At 37.7% G+C, this 17858-nt stretch overlaps 1 protein-coding gene and 1 pseudogene across 16 annotated transcripts; one reads left to right on the top strand and one right to left on the bottom strand.

Moving 5' to 3' along the window:
* The window catches only part of LOC114312911 (pyruvate dehydrogenase E1 component subunit alpha, mitochondrial-like), a 126830-nt pseudogene that overhangs the window by 74971 nt on the left and 34001 nt on the right, over positions 1-17858 (bottom strand).
* On the top strand, positions 1584-9837 carry LOC145801208 (kinesin-like protein KIN-7O). Of its 16 annotated transcripts, XM_082891822.1 has the most exons (14): positions 1587-1843; positions 1953-2104; positions 3929-3996; positions 5321-5408; positions 6072-6185; positions 6288-6369; positions 6684-6751; positions 6828-6902; positions 7046-7233; positions 7806-7900; positions 8081-8248; positions 8422-8493; positions 9284-9359; positions 9493-9837. In XM_082891822.1, exons 6-11 carry the CDS (start codon positions 6354-6356, stop codon positions 8095-8097), a joined length of 459 nt encoding a protein of 152 aa, XP_082747948.1. In that variant the 5' UTR covers positions 1587-1843; positions 1953-2104; positions 3929-3996; positions 5321-5408; positions 6072-6185; positions 6288-6353; the 3' UTR covers positions 8098-8248; positions 8422-8493; positions 9284-9359; positions 9493-9837. The 16 variants fall into 16 exon arrangements, with proteins under 16 accessions (XP_082747949.1, XP_082747946.1, XP_082747952.1 ...); XM_082891821.1 differs by lacking the exon at positions 3929-3996 and having other exon boundaries at positions 1586-1843; XM_082891815.1 differs by lacking the exon at positions 3929-3996 and having other exon boundaries at positions 6072-6186; positions 6281-6369.

The following is a 17858-nucleotide window of genomic DNA, read 5'->3' as shown; positions in this document are numbered from 1 at the left end:
CTTTTAGCGTACGTATTGAGTTTTGTATATATTTCCTTTTTGGTAATAAAATCTCACTTGCTAAAAAAAGATCATTTTATTCGTTTATTTATTTAGATTGGGAGAAAGGAGATGATACATTAAGGGCCTGTTTGGTAACCATTTCGTTTTCAGTTTTCAGTTTATATTTACAAAAAATTAAAAAATTATCATAAAAACATGTTTGATAATTTTTTTTCGTTTATAAATAGTTGTCTCAGTTTATAAATTTGAGGAAAAAACCTAAACCCAAAAAATGAGTTTACATTAGTTTTCAAACAGAAATTTAAAAATTTGACTAACAATTTTTTTTTAATTTATTTTTTTCAATTAATTTTTTTTTTCCAATTATAATGTGTATGTTCTCATTGTCATAAATAATAAAAAATAAATATAAATATTTTAAGCTTGAACAAACATATTTTTTAGTTTATGTTTATAAAAATTTTCAAATATTCTGTTCAAACCAAACGCATTTATTGTTTATGTTCTTCTAAAAATATACAAAAACTAATTTATAAAATTTTTGTAAACATAAACCAAAAACATAAACGTTACCAAACGGAAAAATTATTCAGTATTCTCGGAATATCACGTGTCCGTATTATCACCCAATCATTATTCATTATGCCCTATAATGTCCCTCAATCACCTAACACAATACCCCACCTACCCATCTTCTCCACCAATCACAATACTATAGAGTACCACGTGTCTATACTCCAAGATTGCTGAATAATTACCCTACGAAACCCTACCTAAATGAATAGATTCATAAGAACATGAGCATGGACTTCAGTGCACTAAGAGCGTATATATGATCCACATCTGACATGTTCTATATTCTCAGCACGAAGCCATCACACTACCCATGGAGTCTCTCACAATAGCCCTTACATACCATCTTTGAAAAGAGCACCACCAAAATGTACCTTATAAACACCCGTAGTAGGAGTTTTCTACCTATCATTCACTGGTGGGGCCGTTGTGATTGCAGTTCTCTCTGTGCTGATCTAGTTTTCTCTAAAAAAAATTAGAAGCAAATTCAACACTATCATTAGCAATTTCTGGCTCCCGCCAAAACCTGCATTACTCTGAGCAATCAAAGCTCTGATTGCATTCAGCTTCCTATACTTCCATTGCTTGAACATAAATCACCTTTATTATCAAATTTGGTCCAGTAATGTAAGCCACACCATTTCCAAATCAAATGTACTTATAGCAAGTGGACAGTCCCTAAGACACTGTACCACTGTCTCACACCAGAAACCACAAGAAGAACATATAGCATCATCCACCACTTTCTTGTGTTCCGGAAGTCACTACAGGAAAGTAAGGATTTAACGGCGTTTAATTAACGACGTTTAATTAAACGTCACCTTTTTTTATAATTAACGGCGTTTTTTAAACGTCGCCTTTGTTGTTAGGCAAAACGGTACTGTTTTAAAAATAGAAGACCTTTAAAAAAACGCCTCCAAAACCCTGTCTCTCTTTACACACTCTTCCCTGTCTCTCTTCACACCCTCTTCTATCTCTCTAAACTTTTATTTTGAAAACCCTACACTGCCGTCTCCTTCTCACTCATTCAAATCTCTCACTCACTCCTCGCTCTCTCTCTCTCTCTCTCTCTCTCTCTCTCTCTTTCTCTCTCTCTCTCTCACACACACACACACAAATATCTCTCGATTCTTCAGTTCAGTTCAGTGATTCTTCTTCTTCAATTCTGGTGATTCATCTCGGGATTGCGATTTCGAAGTTCGATTTTGAGCATAGATCCGTGATTCATCTCCGTGGATTTGGAACTCTTGGTCTTCTTCGATCAGAGGTTAGTTGCTCTCTCTTTCTCTCACTCAAATCTCTCTCGATTCTTCTTCAGTTCAGTGATTCTTCTTCGATTCTTCTTCCATTGATGAATAACTTTTGTTATGGTGAAGGAAAAAATGTAGGTGAAACTTTAATTTATTGGTTCAAACATTAAAATATGCCCAATCTGGTCCTCCTCCTCCTCCTCGTGTTCAAACGAACGACCTCCTAAAAAGAGGATCCTCCGACAACGTCCGTTTTCCGCTGAGAACTTCATTCGATGGTACGCACTGCCTTCCCTAAATCTTGGAGCATATTTTACAGCATCACCATTTCAGTTGCTACCTAAGAGAGAACGGGTTTTCAAAGTCATAAAATTTATTTTTCTCTTCAAGGTCAATTAATGCTCAAGAAGATGTTTAAGAGAAATAAAATGCACAAATTACAGTAATGATGCCTGGAATGTACTCCAATTTTAATACCTTTGTTGTGGTAATTTTTGAATATATATGAAATCTCATTGTTTTAGTTGTAGAATTGATTTACTGCTAAGAAACTGATCCATTAACAGGATAGGCATTAGTTGTGATCTGAGTTCTTATGATTTATTGTTTTACATATTAGAGGGAAGGACAGAGATTGGAGAGGTTGATGAAAGATGTTACTGCATGCACTACAGAGTTTTATGGCCTCATGTTAGTTGCTGGGACCACCCATTGATGGCGACCTTTCAGCCCTAGAATCGCAATTCTGCAGTTCAAAGCAAGAATTGAGTTATACCCATGTTTCTATTAAGATAGGATCACAATTCCAACTTTGATGAAACTGCTCTCAAACATTTGTATCCCAAAGAAACAAACGAAAAGTTACAAAGTAAAAATATAATATGCAGAGAATAAATGTTTATCTTAGTTTCTGACTTTTCTCTCAGGAATTAAAATATGGATATTTTTATTGTTTCAATTTGGGTTCTGTGAAGATTGATGAATAAAAAATCAGATATATGTTAAGTGACTTGGTTAAGCAAACCGATAGGAGTCGTAGTGAGAACAACTATGTTGTAACTGCTTATGGACCCGAGCCTGGGTGATCTATCCATGACGATGATGAAGTTTGGGTGAAACTAAGTGGAGGTCCAAACCAACTGATGTTGAAGAATCAATAGATGAGTTGTGGTTAAGGATGAAATGCCACTCAAACCAGAGTTAGCTAGATCTCCCCAAAATGCATTGAGGTGCAGTAGTTGACTGAACATCTGGAGGGTGAAGTATTGTTTCAAGGCAAACTCTGAATATTAGACATGATCTCAAAATAACAAGGGTCAAGGTCAACCAGTAAGACGATGGGAGATAAGCTTCATCGTTGTGAGGGAAATAACCCAAATCACTAGCTAAGGCCCTTAAATGACTGTTTAGTGATAAAGGAGGTAGGGGTGCTGAGATAGCAAGGAGTTTTGCCTAGAAGCAACCACCCTTGAAAGAGTGTGTAATAGCTCACTAATCGAGCACTTGAGTGCTAAAGATGAATGAGCTAAGCTATATGCCGAAGTTGTGCGATGTGGTGATGAATTGTTACTTTTGTAATAAAAATTTACTATAATTTTGTTTAATTGTTTTATGTGGTACTGTGGTTATGTACAATAGACAATTTCTCTTTTAAATTCCAACTAAGCAAAAAATAATAATATTTACTATATGAAATAATACATAAAATTTTCCTTGATACTCCCAAACATAAACTCTTCTAGCTCTAGATGTTGTCCTTCCTTGACCCCGCTCCTGCTCAGCCTCTATGCCACTAAGGCTCTCATAGAATGAGTAATTGAGAGGAACATGTCTTAGCCAAAAAGAATAATACCATCCTTGAGTCATTTTGCACCCTTGCTTGTCCTTCTATTCTCTTCATTGAATTTCGGCATCCTTCAATATATTTCTACTTTTTATTTCAACTTCCTTTTCATTCTGCTCTTTATTTCATTTTTCCTTTTCACTATTCTCCTTCCCTTTTTATGATATCTTCCTTTATTTGAAATTTTTTTATTTCACACTTATCTTCCTTCATGTTTCATCATATAATTGCTTGATAACATATTTAAGTTGCACAACAGGAAAAAGAAGAAGCTAGGAGTGCAGAGCAATTGAATATCTGTCACGCTGTTCTCATTTCTCTGTTTAGGTTGTTATTCCAGTTTAACTTGGTGACTTTACCACCACTATCTTACCTGGGATGATATCTGAACTGTGGCTAAGATTTCTGGCTGGTGGTGTCTGATTGGTTTTTAATGACAAGCACACAACTCCACAAAGCTTTACCCTGACTTTTTGGGCCTGCTGGGTTGCTTGAACCATGTCACCATTTTGTTTAAGCTATGGCCATAATTCTTATTGAGTCACTTCCAAATTAACATGTTCTTGCTTCATTTGTTCATGAAAAATACTCACCACTTCCACCTCCTCGTCCTCCTCTTCATATCCCCTGTTAAGTGTTCGTATGCATCTCCAGAGAAATTTATTCACTGTGTATCTTTGCTTTGAGTTCAATTATAGTGTTGAGGATGTGTTTTTTGGGGGAATCCCTGTAGATGCATATGTCCATGCTTATATATCTGTATTCTACCTTAGTGAACTATATGTGATCTAAAATCAACCAACACACCTGATTTAATACTTCTTATTCTTACAACATTCCACATTTCTTGAAACCAACTATTGGATTTCAAGTTCCTGCTATGCTTGCCATGCTTGTCAAATTTCAAAGTCTGAGTCAAAAGCTGTCATGTCCAGTTAACACTTCAATTCGTTGATATAATGTATTGAATTGCGATCCACTTACAAATGGTGCTGAGACAATTATTAGTCTGTTGAAGTTTAGTTCAATTATACTTGCTTTTAGTTCAATTATATCGTTGAGGATAGGTTCATGGGGGAATCCCTGTATATGTATTTGTCCATGCGTATGCATCTGTATTCTATCTTCAGTGGCAGACAAAAGGGGGGATACGGGGGGCGGTGGCCCCTGATAAGCTTTTTGTTTCCTCCATGTAATGCTCCTGTTTTGATACTGAGACTGTAAATAGTAAAGCAACAGCCCCCAGCCAATGTTTAGAAAACCAGAAGTATAGTGGTTTCTTCAAAGGGACATCTATATTGTATTTGTAAGATTTATATACACTAAATTATTAACAACGAGGGAAGTAATTAGTGGCAATTTCCAACACGACACATTAATACAACAGTAATTGTACACAAAGTTAGCATGTTATTAGGATTGATCATTTGTTGACATGAATCCGATTATGACATGACACAATAACATGGAAAATAAACTAGTCAAGTCAGTGTCGAACTCACATAACACAAAGTTGACACGAATAACCCATTTAAAGATGAATTAGTTACATATTTTAATGTTATTTTCATGAAAACATGTCATGTTTTGTTTAAATAGCTTATGTAAGATGAATTAGTTAAACTGTTTTTGCTTATGGACAAACTAACAGTGGAAAAACACATACAATGCGAGGCTCAACTTCTGAACCTGGAGTCATACCTCATGCCGTACGTGATTTGTTCGATAGTATACAAGAGGTAGCTGTTATTGTTCAAGCTTTTCATATTTAATAACTTTTCTTTTCATTTTTCTCATCATGTCATTTCTACATGTCCTTTGTCTTTGTGCATTACTAGGTGTTACACGAGATACTATTGTTTGGTCAATTGGGGAAATCTTTCAAATGAGAATAGATCTCAAATATCTAATAGAGTGAAATAGATAAGAAGTCTTCAGTACAGCCCATGGCATTATGTGGTGCATCAGTTAAAAAATTTAGTTTGTCTCCAGAGAAGTCAATTGTTTCTTGGGCTTTCACTTGGCTAGGCATCTACATGTCTCTTTTTCATCCTAATGTGTCTCTAGTAACTCTTTGGATACCACATTACCACTTATTATTTTAAACCTAAAATGGGTAGCTGTTGGCCTGTTCAGCACGGTGTTGCTTTACCGTACACTGCTTCAGGGATGACGGGTTATTCTTCTTGAACTGGACTTTCTTAGTTAATTTGGTATTGATTGAGGACACCAGTGAACTTGGTACTCTTTGTTTGATCAGCATATTGTAATCATTTGTACTGTAACCACTGTTAACTTTTACCATGTTCTGTTCTGGTTCTGATATCGTGTCTTCTTTCAAAGCACCACTTTTCTCTTAAAGTTGTTGATTTGGTTTCTCTTCTATAATCTTAATGCTTTAGGATATGGATCGAGAGTTTCTTTTAAGAATGTCCTATATGGAGATATATAATGAGGAAATAAATGATTTGCTAGCTCCTGAGCACTGAAAACTGCAGATTCATGAAAGTCTTGAGGTACTTATTACTTCCCTCTAGGACCTACATAACTGATATTGATATCGTTCTGATAAATAATGACTGACTGTCCATTTATTCTGATTTCCTTCATGCATGAAGCGGGGAATATTTGTTGCTAGGTTAAAAGAAGAAATCGTTGCCTCTCCTGAGCAAATCCTTGAACTTATGGAGTTCGGTAAATGTGGGTTTTTTTGAACATTTCTATCCCTTAAATTTCTTCTTTTTAAAGTAGTCTTCAAGGGCATTTCCACCTGTCCTGACACAAACACCCCCCCCACCCCCCCCCCCCCCCACACACACACACACACACACACGCAAAGAGTGCCTATGGCACACTTCTATCCCTTGTTCTTATATAAGGTTGTTTCAGTCTTTTAAATAAGGTCACCTTCAACCTTGAAAGTCACTTGCAATTTGACATTTAATTCTTAAATTCATAAGCAAATTATACAATTTAACACTTTCTTTTTCTATCTTTTGGATTTTGATTTACAGCTCATCGACATATTGGGGAGACGAATATGAATTTGTACAGTAGCAGATCACATACAATTTTTCGTATGGTAAAGTTACTAATCTTTCTGATATCCTAATTTTTATAATTGTGCAATCTTGTACGCTTATTTTCCATTTGCATAGATTATTGAGAGTAAGGAGAGAAGTGAAGATGAAGATAGTGGCAGTTCTTGTGATGCTATTCGTGTATCTGTTTTGGTATGCTTCATCAAAATTTTCTATACTTCCTATAATATTTATTTTTGGATTGCTAATAATTGTTAGATATTTGTTGCTGTGATATACAATATTTTGCTTATTTTCTCCATCCATCTCATTTTTTTTGGGGGGTCTATTTTTAGAACTTGGTGGACCTTGCTGGTTCAGAGCGTGCTGCGAAGATGGGTGCTGAAGGTGTTCGTTTGAAAGAAGGTTCTCACATTAATAAAAGCCTAATGACACTTGGAACTGTCATCAAGAAATTGAGTGAAGGTGCTGAGAGTCAAGGGTATGGAGGAGAGCCTTCAAGAACAGGACAAGATAAACACAAGTACGTCTCATAGCTTGTTTTCCAGACATCATAATTGTCTGGTTCATCTATAGCATTACATGATAATAGTGTTTATCCTTTAAAAAACATGTAATTTTTTTTTCTTTTCTCAAGTGGGGTGACATTGTGCTTAGTTTTTGTACCACCACATCGATTACTTTTGTATCATTCATTGATTGCCATTTCAGTTTAGGTTATATTTGTATAACTGAAATGTCTAGTAGTTTTCCTTCTTGTTCCTTCACTAGTATGTCAAAATATGACTCTAGTAGATAGTTGAGCAGTAATAGAAAAAATCTAGTGAGATGTTAGTGCTGGTTAGCAAACTGTTAGCTAGCATTTCAATTCAAAACAATAAAGTTCAACTACACTTCCATCTGCTTGTACTTGCTAGTATATGTACAGACATGATAAAGCGTTGATGCTACATCCTCCATACCCTAGAGTAGATAGCATTAGTAATGGTTGATGCCTTTGCAAGTTGTTACACCATTCAGTTTGTTTGCAAGTTGCATAGTCTATTTTGGCCCACCATTTGTCACTTACTGAAACTCGACATTAACTTTGATCAGGTATGGGATTACACTAATGCATCCTGGACAGCCTTTGCTACTGCTAAAGCAAAGTCACAATGCACACAACCTTCTTGTGGATTTTAGGAATGAAGGTTTGCTCACTTGCATGTTAAACTTTTGTTAGAACAAAGAAGCTTTCGTATTGTGCCATCCCTGTGTTCTGTTGTTTTACTGTCAGGATTTATATCAAATCTATGGTTCATTTCCATTGTTATAAGATTTTGTAAGTTGCTTTTAAATGTGTAATTTATTAATTTATCTTGTTCTTTCAGTGCAAAATGTGTTCTAAGACTTATGGAGACTACGTAATTAAATGTTATGAGAATCCAATAGCTCTCTCTCTCTCTCTCTCTCTCCTGATGTTTGTAAATTGGTTGAAGAGGTATTCATGATTTTAAGGCTTGGTATCTAGGCAGCATGCATTTACAAGGGTCCTTAAGGTTTGTTGATGTCTATTGTTTTTATGTTTCTGTTTGGTCAGAGCATTTTCATGTGGAAACTCCCATCTTCTGCACAAATATATTGCACCTACATGGTCTTAGCTATGTTTCTAACCATCTTTTGCCTGGCCATACCGTAACTCTTACTCCTGCATTCTTATTCCTGATTGAAGGCAGTGCGACATGGTAGAGCTCTTGTGTGAGTATCATTCAACAGTAATCTGCAGAAGTCGGACTACATTATGGTAACGACTGATCCTCTTCAAATCTTGGAAATATGTGCCTTTAAAAGCAGATATTCCTTTCTTTCATAGGATATTAGAGTGTTGAAATTGTACAAGAAAACTGCAGGAAACTGTTTACTTTTGCATGATTATGTCCTGAAAATAGCTTGCCTCTATAAACTGCAGTAATTCTAGAAATTATTCAAAACACTAGTCCAGTCATTTTTGCTTAAAAACCCTATTCTCTTTGTAGCATTTTTCTTCGCTCACCATACACATGTGCACACATGTATGCACCCATACATGCGTTTGACTTTTTTGATTGTTTGCAGACACCTGCATAGTGGTGCAAGATTAGCACCAAACACTAGATGTCTAGAACTAGGATATTGTTGAGGACAATACAGTTGAATGTGTAAGGAGAGGCTTCTGTTTGTGCTAGATGACACAAGCAGCAAACGATAGAGGTTTGGAATTCTTTAAGTGAATGCTGAAGCCAGATCTAATGGTTGATAGTTATTTGTTGCAATTATAAATTAAAACCTTATAAGAAATTTATTTTTGAATCACTCAGTTCTCTGTGTCTGAGATTGTTTTACTTTTACATGGATAATTTTAGTTTGGACTGCATGTGAGCTTATTTATGATTTTCTCTCTGTTCCAATGAGTTTATAATAATTCTAGATTATGTTTAAATAAGTCCTCAATTTATTATTTTTTTTATTCTGCTTTCAGTGCAAGCCTTTTCTGGTATTTTTTATGTAGTCCTCTTTGCAATTTAAAATCACTGTTAAATTGTGAATTTCTTCAGAATGCAGTTGGTTCTCATTTATACCCTCAGAATCCAGTCCTCCGCCTTGGAAGTCAGCTCAACTTCAGTGTAGAAGGTTGGTGTATGATAAAATTTTACATTAATTTTTAGTTGGTCACAACTAAAACTCACAAATCCATTTCGGAAATCTAGATCTAAAAGACAACATTGAATTAATGTTTAAAAAGCCATACTAATTGTATATGCAGAAAATTACAAATTATATGAAGAAGTTGGAGAAGGTGTCAGCGCCACTGTTCACCGGGCTCTCAGCATTCCTTTGTGTTGACTGGGATTTGGGAATGTATCCTGCTCAAAATTGTCTTTTGTTGTACATGAACCTATTATGATTAATTGAATACGAATCCCTATTCTGCAATGTAATGATGTGTAATATGCTTGACTATTCCATTGCATCTGCATGTGCAAGCAAATGACTTAACCTATTTTTTCTTTTTATTTTTTGATTGTGTTTGTTGTTTGATTTTGGTTCAGACACAATCATGTAATGTTTATTTAGTCAATATATTGAAGTAGCTGTAAAATTTTATTCATATTATTGTTATTTTTCAGTTTTATTACAGGTATGTTTTTTAGTTAAATATAACAGATTCAGAACAATTTTTTTTTTTAAAAAAAGAGCTATAACGGCGTTTTTTCAAAACGCCACTACAGTGCCAACGGACATTTTTTTAAAATAAAAAAATCTATCACGGCGTTTTAAAAACGTCGCTAAATATTGGATGACGTCATTTTATCATTATTTATCGCATTTAGCGGCGTTTTTAAAAACGCCGCCTATACTAATTTTACGACGTTTTTAAAGCGTCATAAACTTATAGCGACGGCCGCGTCCTCGACGTTTGGTGATAAGCGTCACTAAAGTAATTAGCGGCGTTTTTCATACATATAGCGGCGTTTTTAAAACGCCGCTAAAAGTCATTTTTCCAGCAGTGAGTTCCTGAACTGGTAGAATACCAGCACAGGCATTTTAAGCAAAAATACTGACTTTGTTAGGGACAATGAAGACTCCATATTGCCTTCCAAAATGTTTTCATGCATTCTGAGTGTGAAGTTGATGGGTCTGAATTTTCAGTATTCAAGCCTACATAATAAGTAGAACAAACAGTGAATTGTCCAATCTTTGTGAGGTGCCAAATTAATTTACCTTGTTGGCTAGGTGAACCTAAGGGCATATTACATACACCGTCAGCCTCAAACTTTTAAAAGATCTCACTAATAGTCTCTGCATCCATGAACTAGAATCCTAGTCAATAAGATCGGTAACCTTCATATTCTCTAACCCGTTAACAGGGTATCTTTTGGTAATAAAATCTCACTTTCCAGCAAAAGGCTTGTGTGCATGGATGCCTTCTTTAACCCAACAAATAAATTGTTATTTAATTTGAAAAAATTAGGTTCTTTCTATGTTGAAACTGCTTGGAATTGACTTTTTATGTAACTCAATTGGATACTAGAAGCTTTGCCTTTCTGGATTACTCAACACAGAAAACATTGAAATGGTGATGAGCAACTCCAAATAGTTCCGTCTCATAAACCCACTTTTCTTGTAGTGTACGTGATTTACTTGTTATTTTCACAGGGTATTTTGTGATTTTGACTTGGTTAGGCCTGATAATTTTTAGAATGGATAAAAAAAATTAAAAATTAAAAAGAGACCAGGTAACTTTTAGTGCATAGTAACACCACACCATGTCCTGTTTCAATTTTTACTAACAAATAGTTAATGGTGTTGCAGGTTATGGCTGGAATGCAGTGATTTGACGAGGTAATATATCTCCATTGTGTTCTTGTTGTCATTATCTTCCCAAATTGTTGTAGCTGGCTAATGTCTCAATTCAATGTTTTAGAGTGATTTGAAGTATCTCACTCTGGTTTGCACATGCTCTGTTATAAATTCAGTTACACATGCTCAGTTATTGTCCCAAAAACAAATATGATACTGTGTGGGTAATTTTCTGACCACACTGCCCGCCTAGTAATCAGCTGGAGAGCACCGGCAGAATAGATGGCTTCAGCAAACCTGTAACAGAAAGAAAAAGGCTCCGGCGGTGGCTCTTCCACCCGGGGGCACTCCAACGATCAAGTCAGTATATCTCTCAAAGATAATCAAGTGCTAAACTCACAAGCTTGAGTATAAAACTGCATACCTTAGACCCACGGGGGTGTCTCTCTTTTATAGTTTACTTAATCCAAGTCCCACTAGAAGCCTGACTTCTATGGACTCCAATTCAATACTGACTTTGGACTCTTCAAGAGATAAAGATAAACTCCCTAAGAGTTTTATCCTTATCTTGGCTAAGTCTTCTCTTTACTCTAGGACTCTTGCCCCTTATCCATTTATCCGCTTATCTCGGATTCCGATATCTTCGGAGATCACCTCGGCCTTGCCAAAGATAACCTTGGCATAACTACCACGACACGTGGCACCTCGGCTGACACGTCGGCGTCACCATGCCACGTGTTGGTATTCAGAAAACACATCCCCACAACTGCCCTCTAGGTTCTATTACCTCGGCATTCTGAGGTGATGGAACCTATTATCTGTATTTTCTTCTATTACCTCGGCATAAGAACTCTTCGGCCGAGATTGTCAAGCCGATATGTCTTGTTTTCAAGAACAAGAACTCGAATGAACTTTCCCACACACATGAGCTGTCATGCATCACTTCTCAGCCGTTTCTCTTACGTGTCTTTACCTTATTGGTCCGTGCCTGCGATGCACTTATTAGCCGTCTTAATTTGTCTGCGCCGTCTGACGCATGCGGTTTTCCAGGAGCAATAATTGCCTTATTTTGCCGCCGTTTTACGTTTTCAACAATGATACTATCTTTTGCTTTCGTCTGTTCACTTTTACATCTAAGTTCTTTTTCTTTTTTTCTCTCTCTAAAACTTTTTCTCTCGAATCCGCCATTGCTGAAGCTCCAAGCTCTGTATCTGTCTTCCTGGTGGAACTTTCGTCATTCTACCATATCTGTAACTACCGACTGACTTCGGCAGTTCTCACATCGGCTTCATTCTTTTCGGTAAGCAACTATTCCTTCTGATTTCAATTTTTGACCATTTCTGGAATCTCCTATTATTACTGCCTTGCTCAAATATTTATTCTGTGAATCATACACTTGAATGTGTTTACTCCTTGATTTGGCCCTTGCCTATATCTTGAACACACGCACCGTTGCACTACTCCACTGTATTTTTGCCACTGATCTTGGTCCTTTATTTCTCGTATACTTCATGTTCTTGATAGCGCATCCCTGTTCTTGTTTCTGAAATTTCGCCTTTGTTTTCTGTTTTTCGTGTCTTTGCCAGATCGTTGCCTTCGATTTTTTGCTTTCAATCTTTACCTTCATAGATTTAGGTTTGGGATTTGTCTATAGAACCTATCAATTCTTAGGAAAAAACTGAAACAATCCTTACCAGTATATACTTAGGGTTTCGCCGAGGTCCTGATAACCCCTTAAGAGCATCTTCTTTCTGAAACCTAGCCTTATGATTTTAGGCCGACGTTATGGGTATGTGGAGACATAAGGTAGATATCCTGACCAAACTTGAGTACTTTAGGCAAGAGTTCTCTATTCCTGTCGATGTCCATCTGAGGCTGGCTGTAGATAACGACTCCATCATGCCCACAGATGATTCAATGCCCTTTTCCATAGTAGCTTTTACTGAGTGCGAACTCCGGCTCCTATTTAACATTCTCTTTCGCAAAATTCTTCACTTTTACAAGTTGAACCCTATGCAACTTGCCATAAACTCTTATCGAGTGATCAATGGCATCATAGCTTTAGCTAGGCAGGAGAACGCTAGGATCGTCCTGGCCGACATTCAGTACTGTTATACCATGTGCCCCCTTAACCTGAAGGAAAAAAGCTTCGTTTATTATCTTAAGCCGAGGTCGACAGAATACAAAATCGTAGCCGACCTCCCAGACTCCAACAAGGGGGCTGGAGATGACTATGTTATTGCTTCGGGCAATTGGGAGTTTGGCGTAGACGAGGATGGCCATCTCTACCCTCTTCCCCGATCAGTTAAAGAGAGCAAGGGTAAGAGTCCAACGTCAATATTTTAGTTGTTTCTGTTTAAGTCTTCAATATTTTATCTGTTTCTAATGCCTGTTTCCTTTTGCAGACGTTCGTAAGCCACCAAAATACTTTCGCCAATCCTACGTCCCCAGCAAAGACTTAAAGAGGCTCCTAGATCTGCCAATCCAAAAGCGCAAGGCTTCACTGGTACTGAATTTCATTCCGACGTACAAGTCTACAATGCCCGACATCCCAAAAAGAAAGAAGAAAAGCCTTTCTCCTCCTACTGCCACAACTCAAACTGCCTCTTCATCACGAACAGATCAAGAATCAACATCTGATCCAACCAATCAACCATCTACCTTAGCCCAATACTTAATCCCAATACCGCAAAGAAAACGTCGACGAAGACTTGTCAAAACTGCTGAGATGGGTCACCCGAAGCCTGTTGCTGTAGATCTCTTAGCCAACCTTCCTACCGACATTGATGCTGTTCCGACTCAATCCATGCCCCGACCAAAGCCAAAAAGAACAAAAAGGGCTCAGCCAAAGGCCAAAGTGACTCAGGTTGAATCTGAGGATACTTTGCCTATTTCCAAACTGGCTGAGAGTAAGAAGACTTATTCTGCTCCTGCAAAAAGGTCTGCTGAAACCCCACCTTCTGAGTCCACACAGTCAAAGAAGCCAAGGTCGGCCTCAGCTACTACCTCGGGGTCCAAGAAACCAAATGTCCCTTGGGCTCCCAAAATTACTTTGGAAGATAGGCCAATTATGTCCAATGAAAGCGCTGACGACATAAATGTCGACGTTGCCCTCAGCACGGCGTTGCTTTTTCCGGGTGACCTCGAGCGAAATACTGAGTATAGTGAGTACGAGAATTACGCTCTAATGCTCCAGCACTCCGTTCAAGTAAGTGTTCCTGCTTGGAACTTTCTACTTTCTTTCTGTTTCATACTTAAAATATTTTCTAACACTTCTGTTTTCTTTCAGGCCATCCAGCATGCCCATTCGTTTTCAATGTAAGCTTTTGAAAATCGGCAAAGATTGGCCGACATGAAGAGGGAGGTTTCTGCCCTGAAAAAGGAGAACAAAACTCTCGAATCAAAGATGAAAAAACTTGAGGACCAAGCTGAGGCCGCCACCAAAGCCCAAAGTCTAGCCGAGGAAAAAGCCGAATCTGCCGAGGCCATTAAGAAGGTTGTTGAGGCCGAGAAGAGAGAGGCCCAGGTAAAAAAGGCCTAAGCCAAAAAAGAGCTTCAAGACGCTTTATCTACTAAAGATGCTGAGATTAAGGAGGCTGACGAGAAGGCTTATGCTCAAGGAATGGCCGACGTCACTGAGGAGTACAAACTGCAAGTTAGGCAGGCATGCAACAGGGGCTTCTCCCTTGGTTGGATGACCGAGTCATCCCAGATGACTCGCCATTGCGCAAGGCTAATGATATCCCTCTGTCATTCCCTCCCCCTCCTCCTCCAAGTCATCCTGAAGAAGAATCCGAATCTGAGTCTGAAGATGTGGAGGGGGGTGAGGAGGAGGGTTTAATAAGAAAATCCAAGGAGGCTGTTGGGGCTAAGTCTCCTTCTCTGAATGAGCAGGTCCTGGACCTGACTCAAGATAATGATTATGAAGTTATCAAGGAGGCTACCCCGGAGCAGGGTTCATCCGACATTCCTCAAATTGGCAAGAGTGTTGATGAAACCCTTGCCGAGATCGACGCCGAGATTGCTGCAGATGAGGAAGCCGAGGTATCTCTTCAGGAGATTTCTGAGGTTCAGATCCAGCCAGTTGCTGATGCTGAAAAGTCTTAACTTTCATGTCTTTTCTTTTGCACCCTTGTACTTTGTTTTGTTTTCTGGACAATGTAAGCTTCCTTTCATGGCCGATATGCCTATCTTTGTTATTTCGAAACAATTTACTTTTGTAATGCCTTCTTTTGTACACAACTGCAACTGTTTTTCTATGGATGCTTTAATCTTCTAATTTTTCTTGATTTGCTTCTGCATGGTTCTATACTTAGAATATTTTGTACGCCTTTCATATTTTGCCACCCTTGTGTAATCTTCTCGGGGTTACATATCTCGGGTATAATAACTATAAGTTTTACTTCGGCAAGATACTGACCTACAAACTTTTCATAAATTTCAACAAGTGTAAGACATATACTATTCAATGTCAACTTTGCGAACGTTTCTCAATGTTTCAATCAAGTGTTTAGACAGTGATCTTAGTCTAACCTACTTGTAAATTGCTACCAATTTCAACAAGTGTCATTATATACTGTAAACTTTTCTCAAGTTATAACAAGTGTTTAAGCAATGATCTACTTGTAAATTGCTACAAATTTCAACAAGTGTTTAAACAATATACTTAGCTTTTACCGCAACCTGCAAATTGCTGCAAATTTCAATAGATGATCACATGTCGGCTTAACATTATCTTGTAAATTGCTACAAATTTCAACAAGTGTTAAGCATCTTCTTTGGTTGGACCAACCTGTAGATTGCAATAAGTGTGCAAACTATAACCTCGGCTTCACTTCGACTTGTAAATTGCTACAAATTTCAACAAGTGAAGATATGGAACCATCTCAGCTTAACTTCAACTTGTAAATTGCTACAAATTTCAACAAGTGAAGATAAGGAATCTGCTTAACTCCAACTTGTAAATTGCTACAAATTTCAACAAGTGAAGATAAGGAATCAGCTTAACTCCAACTTGTAAATTGCTACAAATTTCAACAAGTGAATTAAGGAACCATCTCGGCTTAACTTCAACTTGTAAATTGCTACAAATTTCAACAAGTGAAGATAAGGAATCAGCTTAACTCCAACTTGTAAATTGCTACAAATTTCAACAAGTGAATTAAGGAACCATCTCGGCTTAACTTCAACTTATAAATTGCTACAAATTTCAACAAGTGAAGATAAGGAATCAGCTTAACTCCAACTTGTAAATTGCTACAAATTTCAACAAGTGAATTAAGGAATAATCTCGGCTTAACTTCGACTTGTAAATTGCTACAAATTTTAACAAGTGAAGATAAGGAATCAGCTTAACTCCAACTTGTAAATTGCTACAAATTTTAACAAGTGAATTAAGGAACCATCTCGGTTTAACTTTGACTTGTAAATTGCTACAAATTTCAACAAGTGAAGATAAGGAATCAGCTTAACTCCAACTTGTAAATTGCTACAAATTTCAACAAGTTAATTAAGGAATAATCTCGGCTTAACTTCGACTTGTAAATTGCTATAAATTTCAACAAGTGAAGATAAGGAATCAGCTTAACTCCAACTTGTAAATTGATACAAATTTCAACAAGTGAATTAAGTGTCTCTGTCTTCTGTCTGCCCCCAATGTGAACCTGAGTTCCACTTGGGTTCTCATTATTCATGTCAAAAACACCAATATGTAACTTTATCAATCATATGTGTTTTAAAGAAAAGGGAAAAGATTTTATTGATGACATCGGCCAAAAATAGTGCACATCTAATGATAGAAGAATTTCAAATTACAAGTGTTCCAAGGTCTTGGCAGTGTTTTGCCCTCGTTATCTTCGAGCCGATAAGCTCCATTGCCTAATACCGAAATAATCCTGTAAGATCCTTCCCAGTTTGGGCCAAGCTTGCCCTCTCTGGGATCCTTCTTGCTGCTGACGACTTTTCTCAGGACTAGGTCGCCGACTTGAAAATCTCTTGGATTGACCTTCTTGTTGTAAGCTCTAGCAAGCTGTTGTTGGTATACTGCGAGCTGAATTGCAGCTTTCTTTCTTCGTTCTTCCAAAAGATCCAGATCTCGGGCTAAGAGTATGTCATTGGTGCCATTCTCTACTCCCTGGGTTCTGATCCCTGGGATGCCGATCTCCAATGGGATGACTACTTCTGTGCCATAAGCCATGGCAAAGGGGGATTCCCCTGTTGATCTTCTCGGCGTAGTTCGATATGCCCAGAGTACGTTGGGCAACTCGTCTACCCACTTTCCTTTTGCTGCCTGCAGCCTCTTCTTTATTCCATCCAAAATTACTTTGTTAGATGCTTCTGCTTGCCCATTGCTTTGGGGAAAACTTGGTGTTGAAAAGTAATTCTTGATCTTGAATTTCGCACAAAAGTTCTTGATGAGTTTGCTGTCAAACTGTGTTCCGTTGTCGACAACTATTGCTCTTGGAATCCCAAATCTGGTGATGATGTTTCTCCATATAAAGTTCTTGACGTCCACATCTCGAATTTTGGCAAGAGGTTCTGCCTCTATCCACTTCATAAAGTAATCTGTTGCTACCAGCAGGTATTTTCTCTGCCCAGTTGCCTGGGGAAGTTGCCCAACAAGATCCATGCCCCATTGGGCAAACGGCCAAGGGCTGGATATTGGGTTCAGGTCAGCAGCTGGCTGATGTATCAAAGGTGCAAACCTTTGGCATTGTTCACACTTCTTCACGTAGGCTTTAGTATCCTTTTGCATGTAGGGCCACCAATACCCCTGGGTAATGGCCCTATGGGCTAATGATCTACCCCCAGCGTGACTTCCACAAATCC

This window comes from Camellia sinensis, chromosome 10, assembly GCF_055761805.1.
Source record: "Camellia sinensis isolate YWXY chromosome 10, ASM5576180v1, whole genome shotgun sequence".
Classification (NCBI taxonomy): Eukaryota; Viridiplantae; Streptophyta; class Magnoliopsida; order Ericales; family Theaceae; genus Camellia; species Camellia sinensis.
The sequence above is the reverse complement of the archived record's forward strand: the minus strand, read 5'-3'. Positions and strand labels throughout refer to the sequence as shown.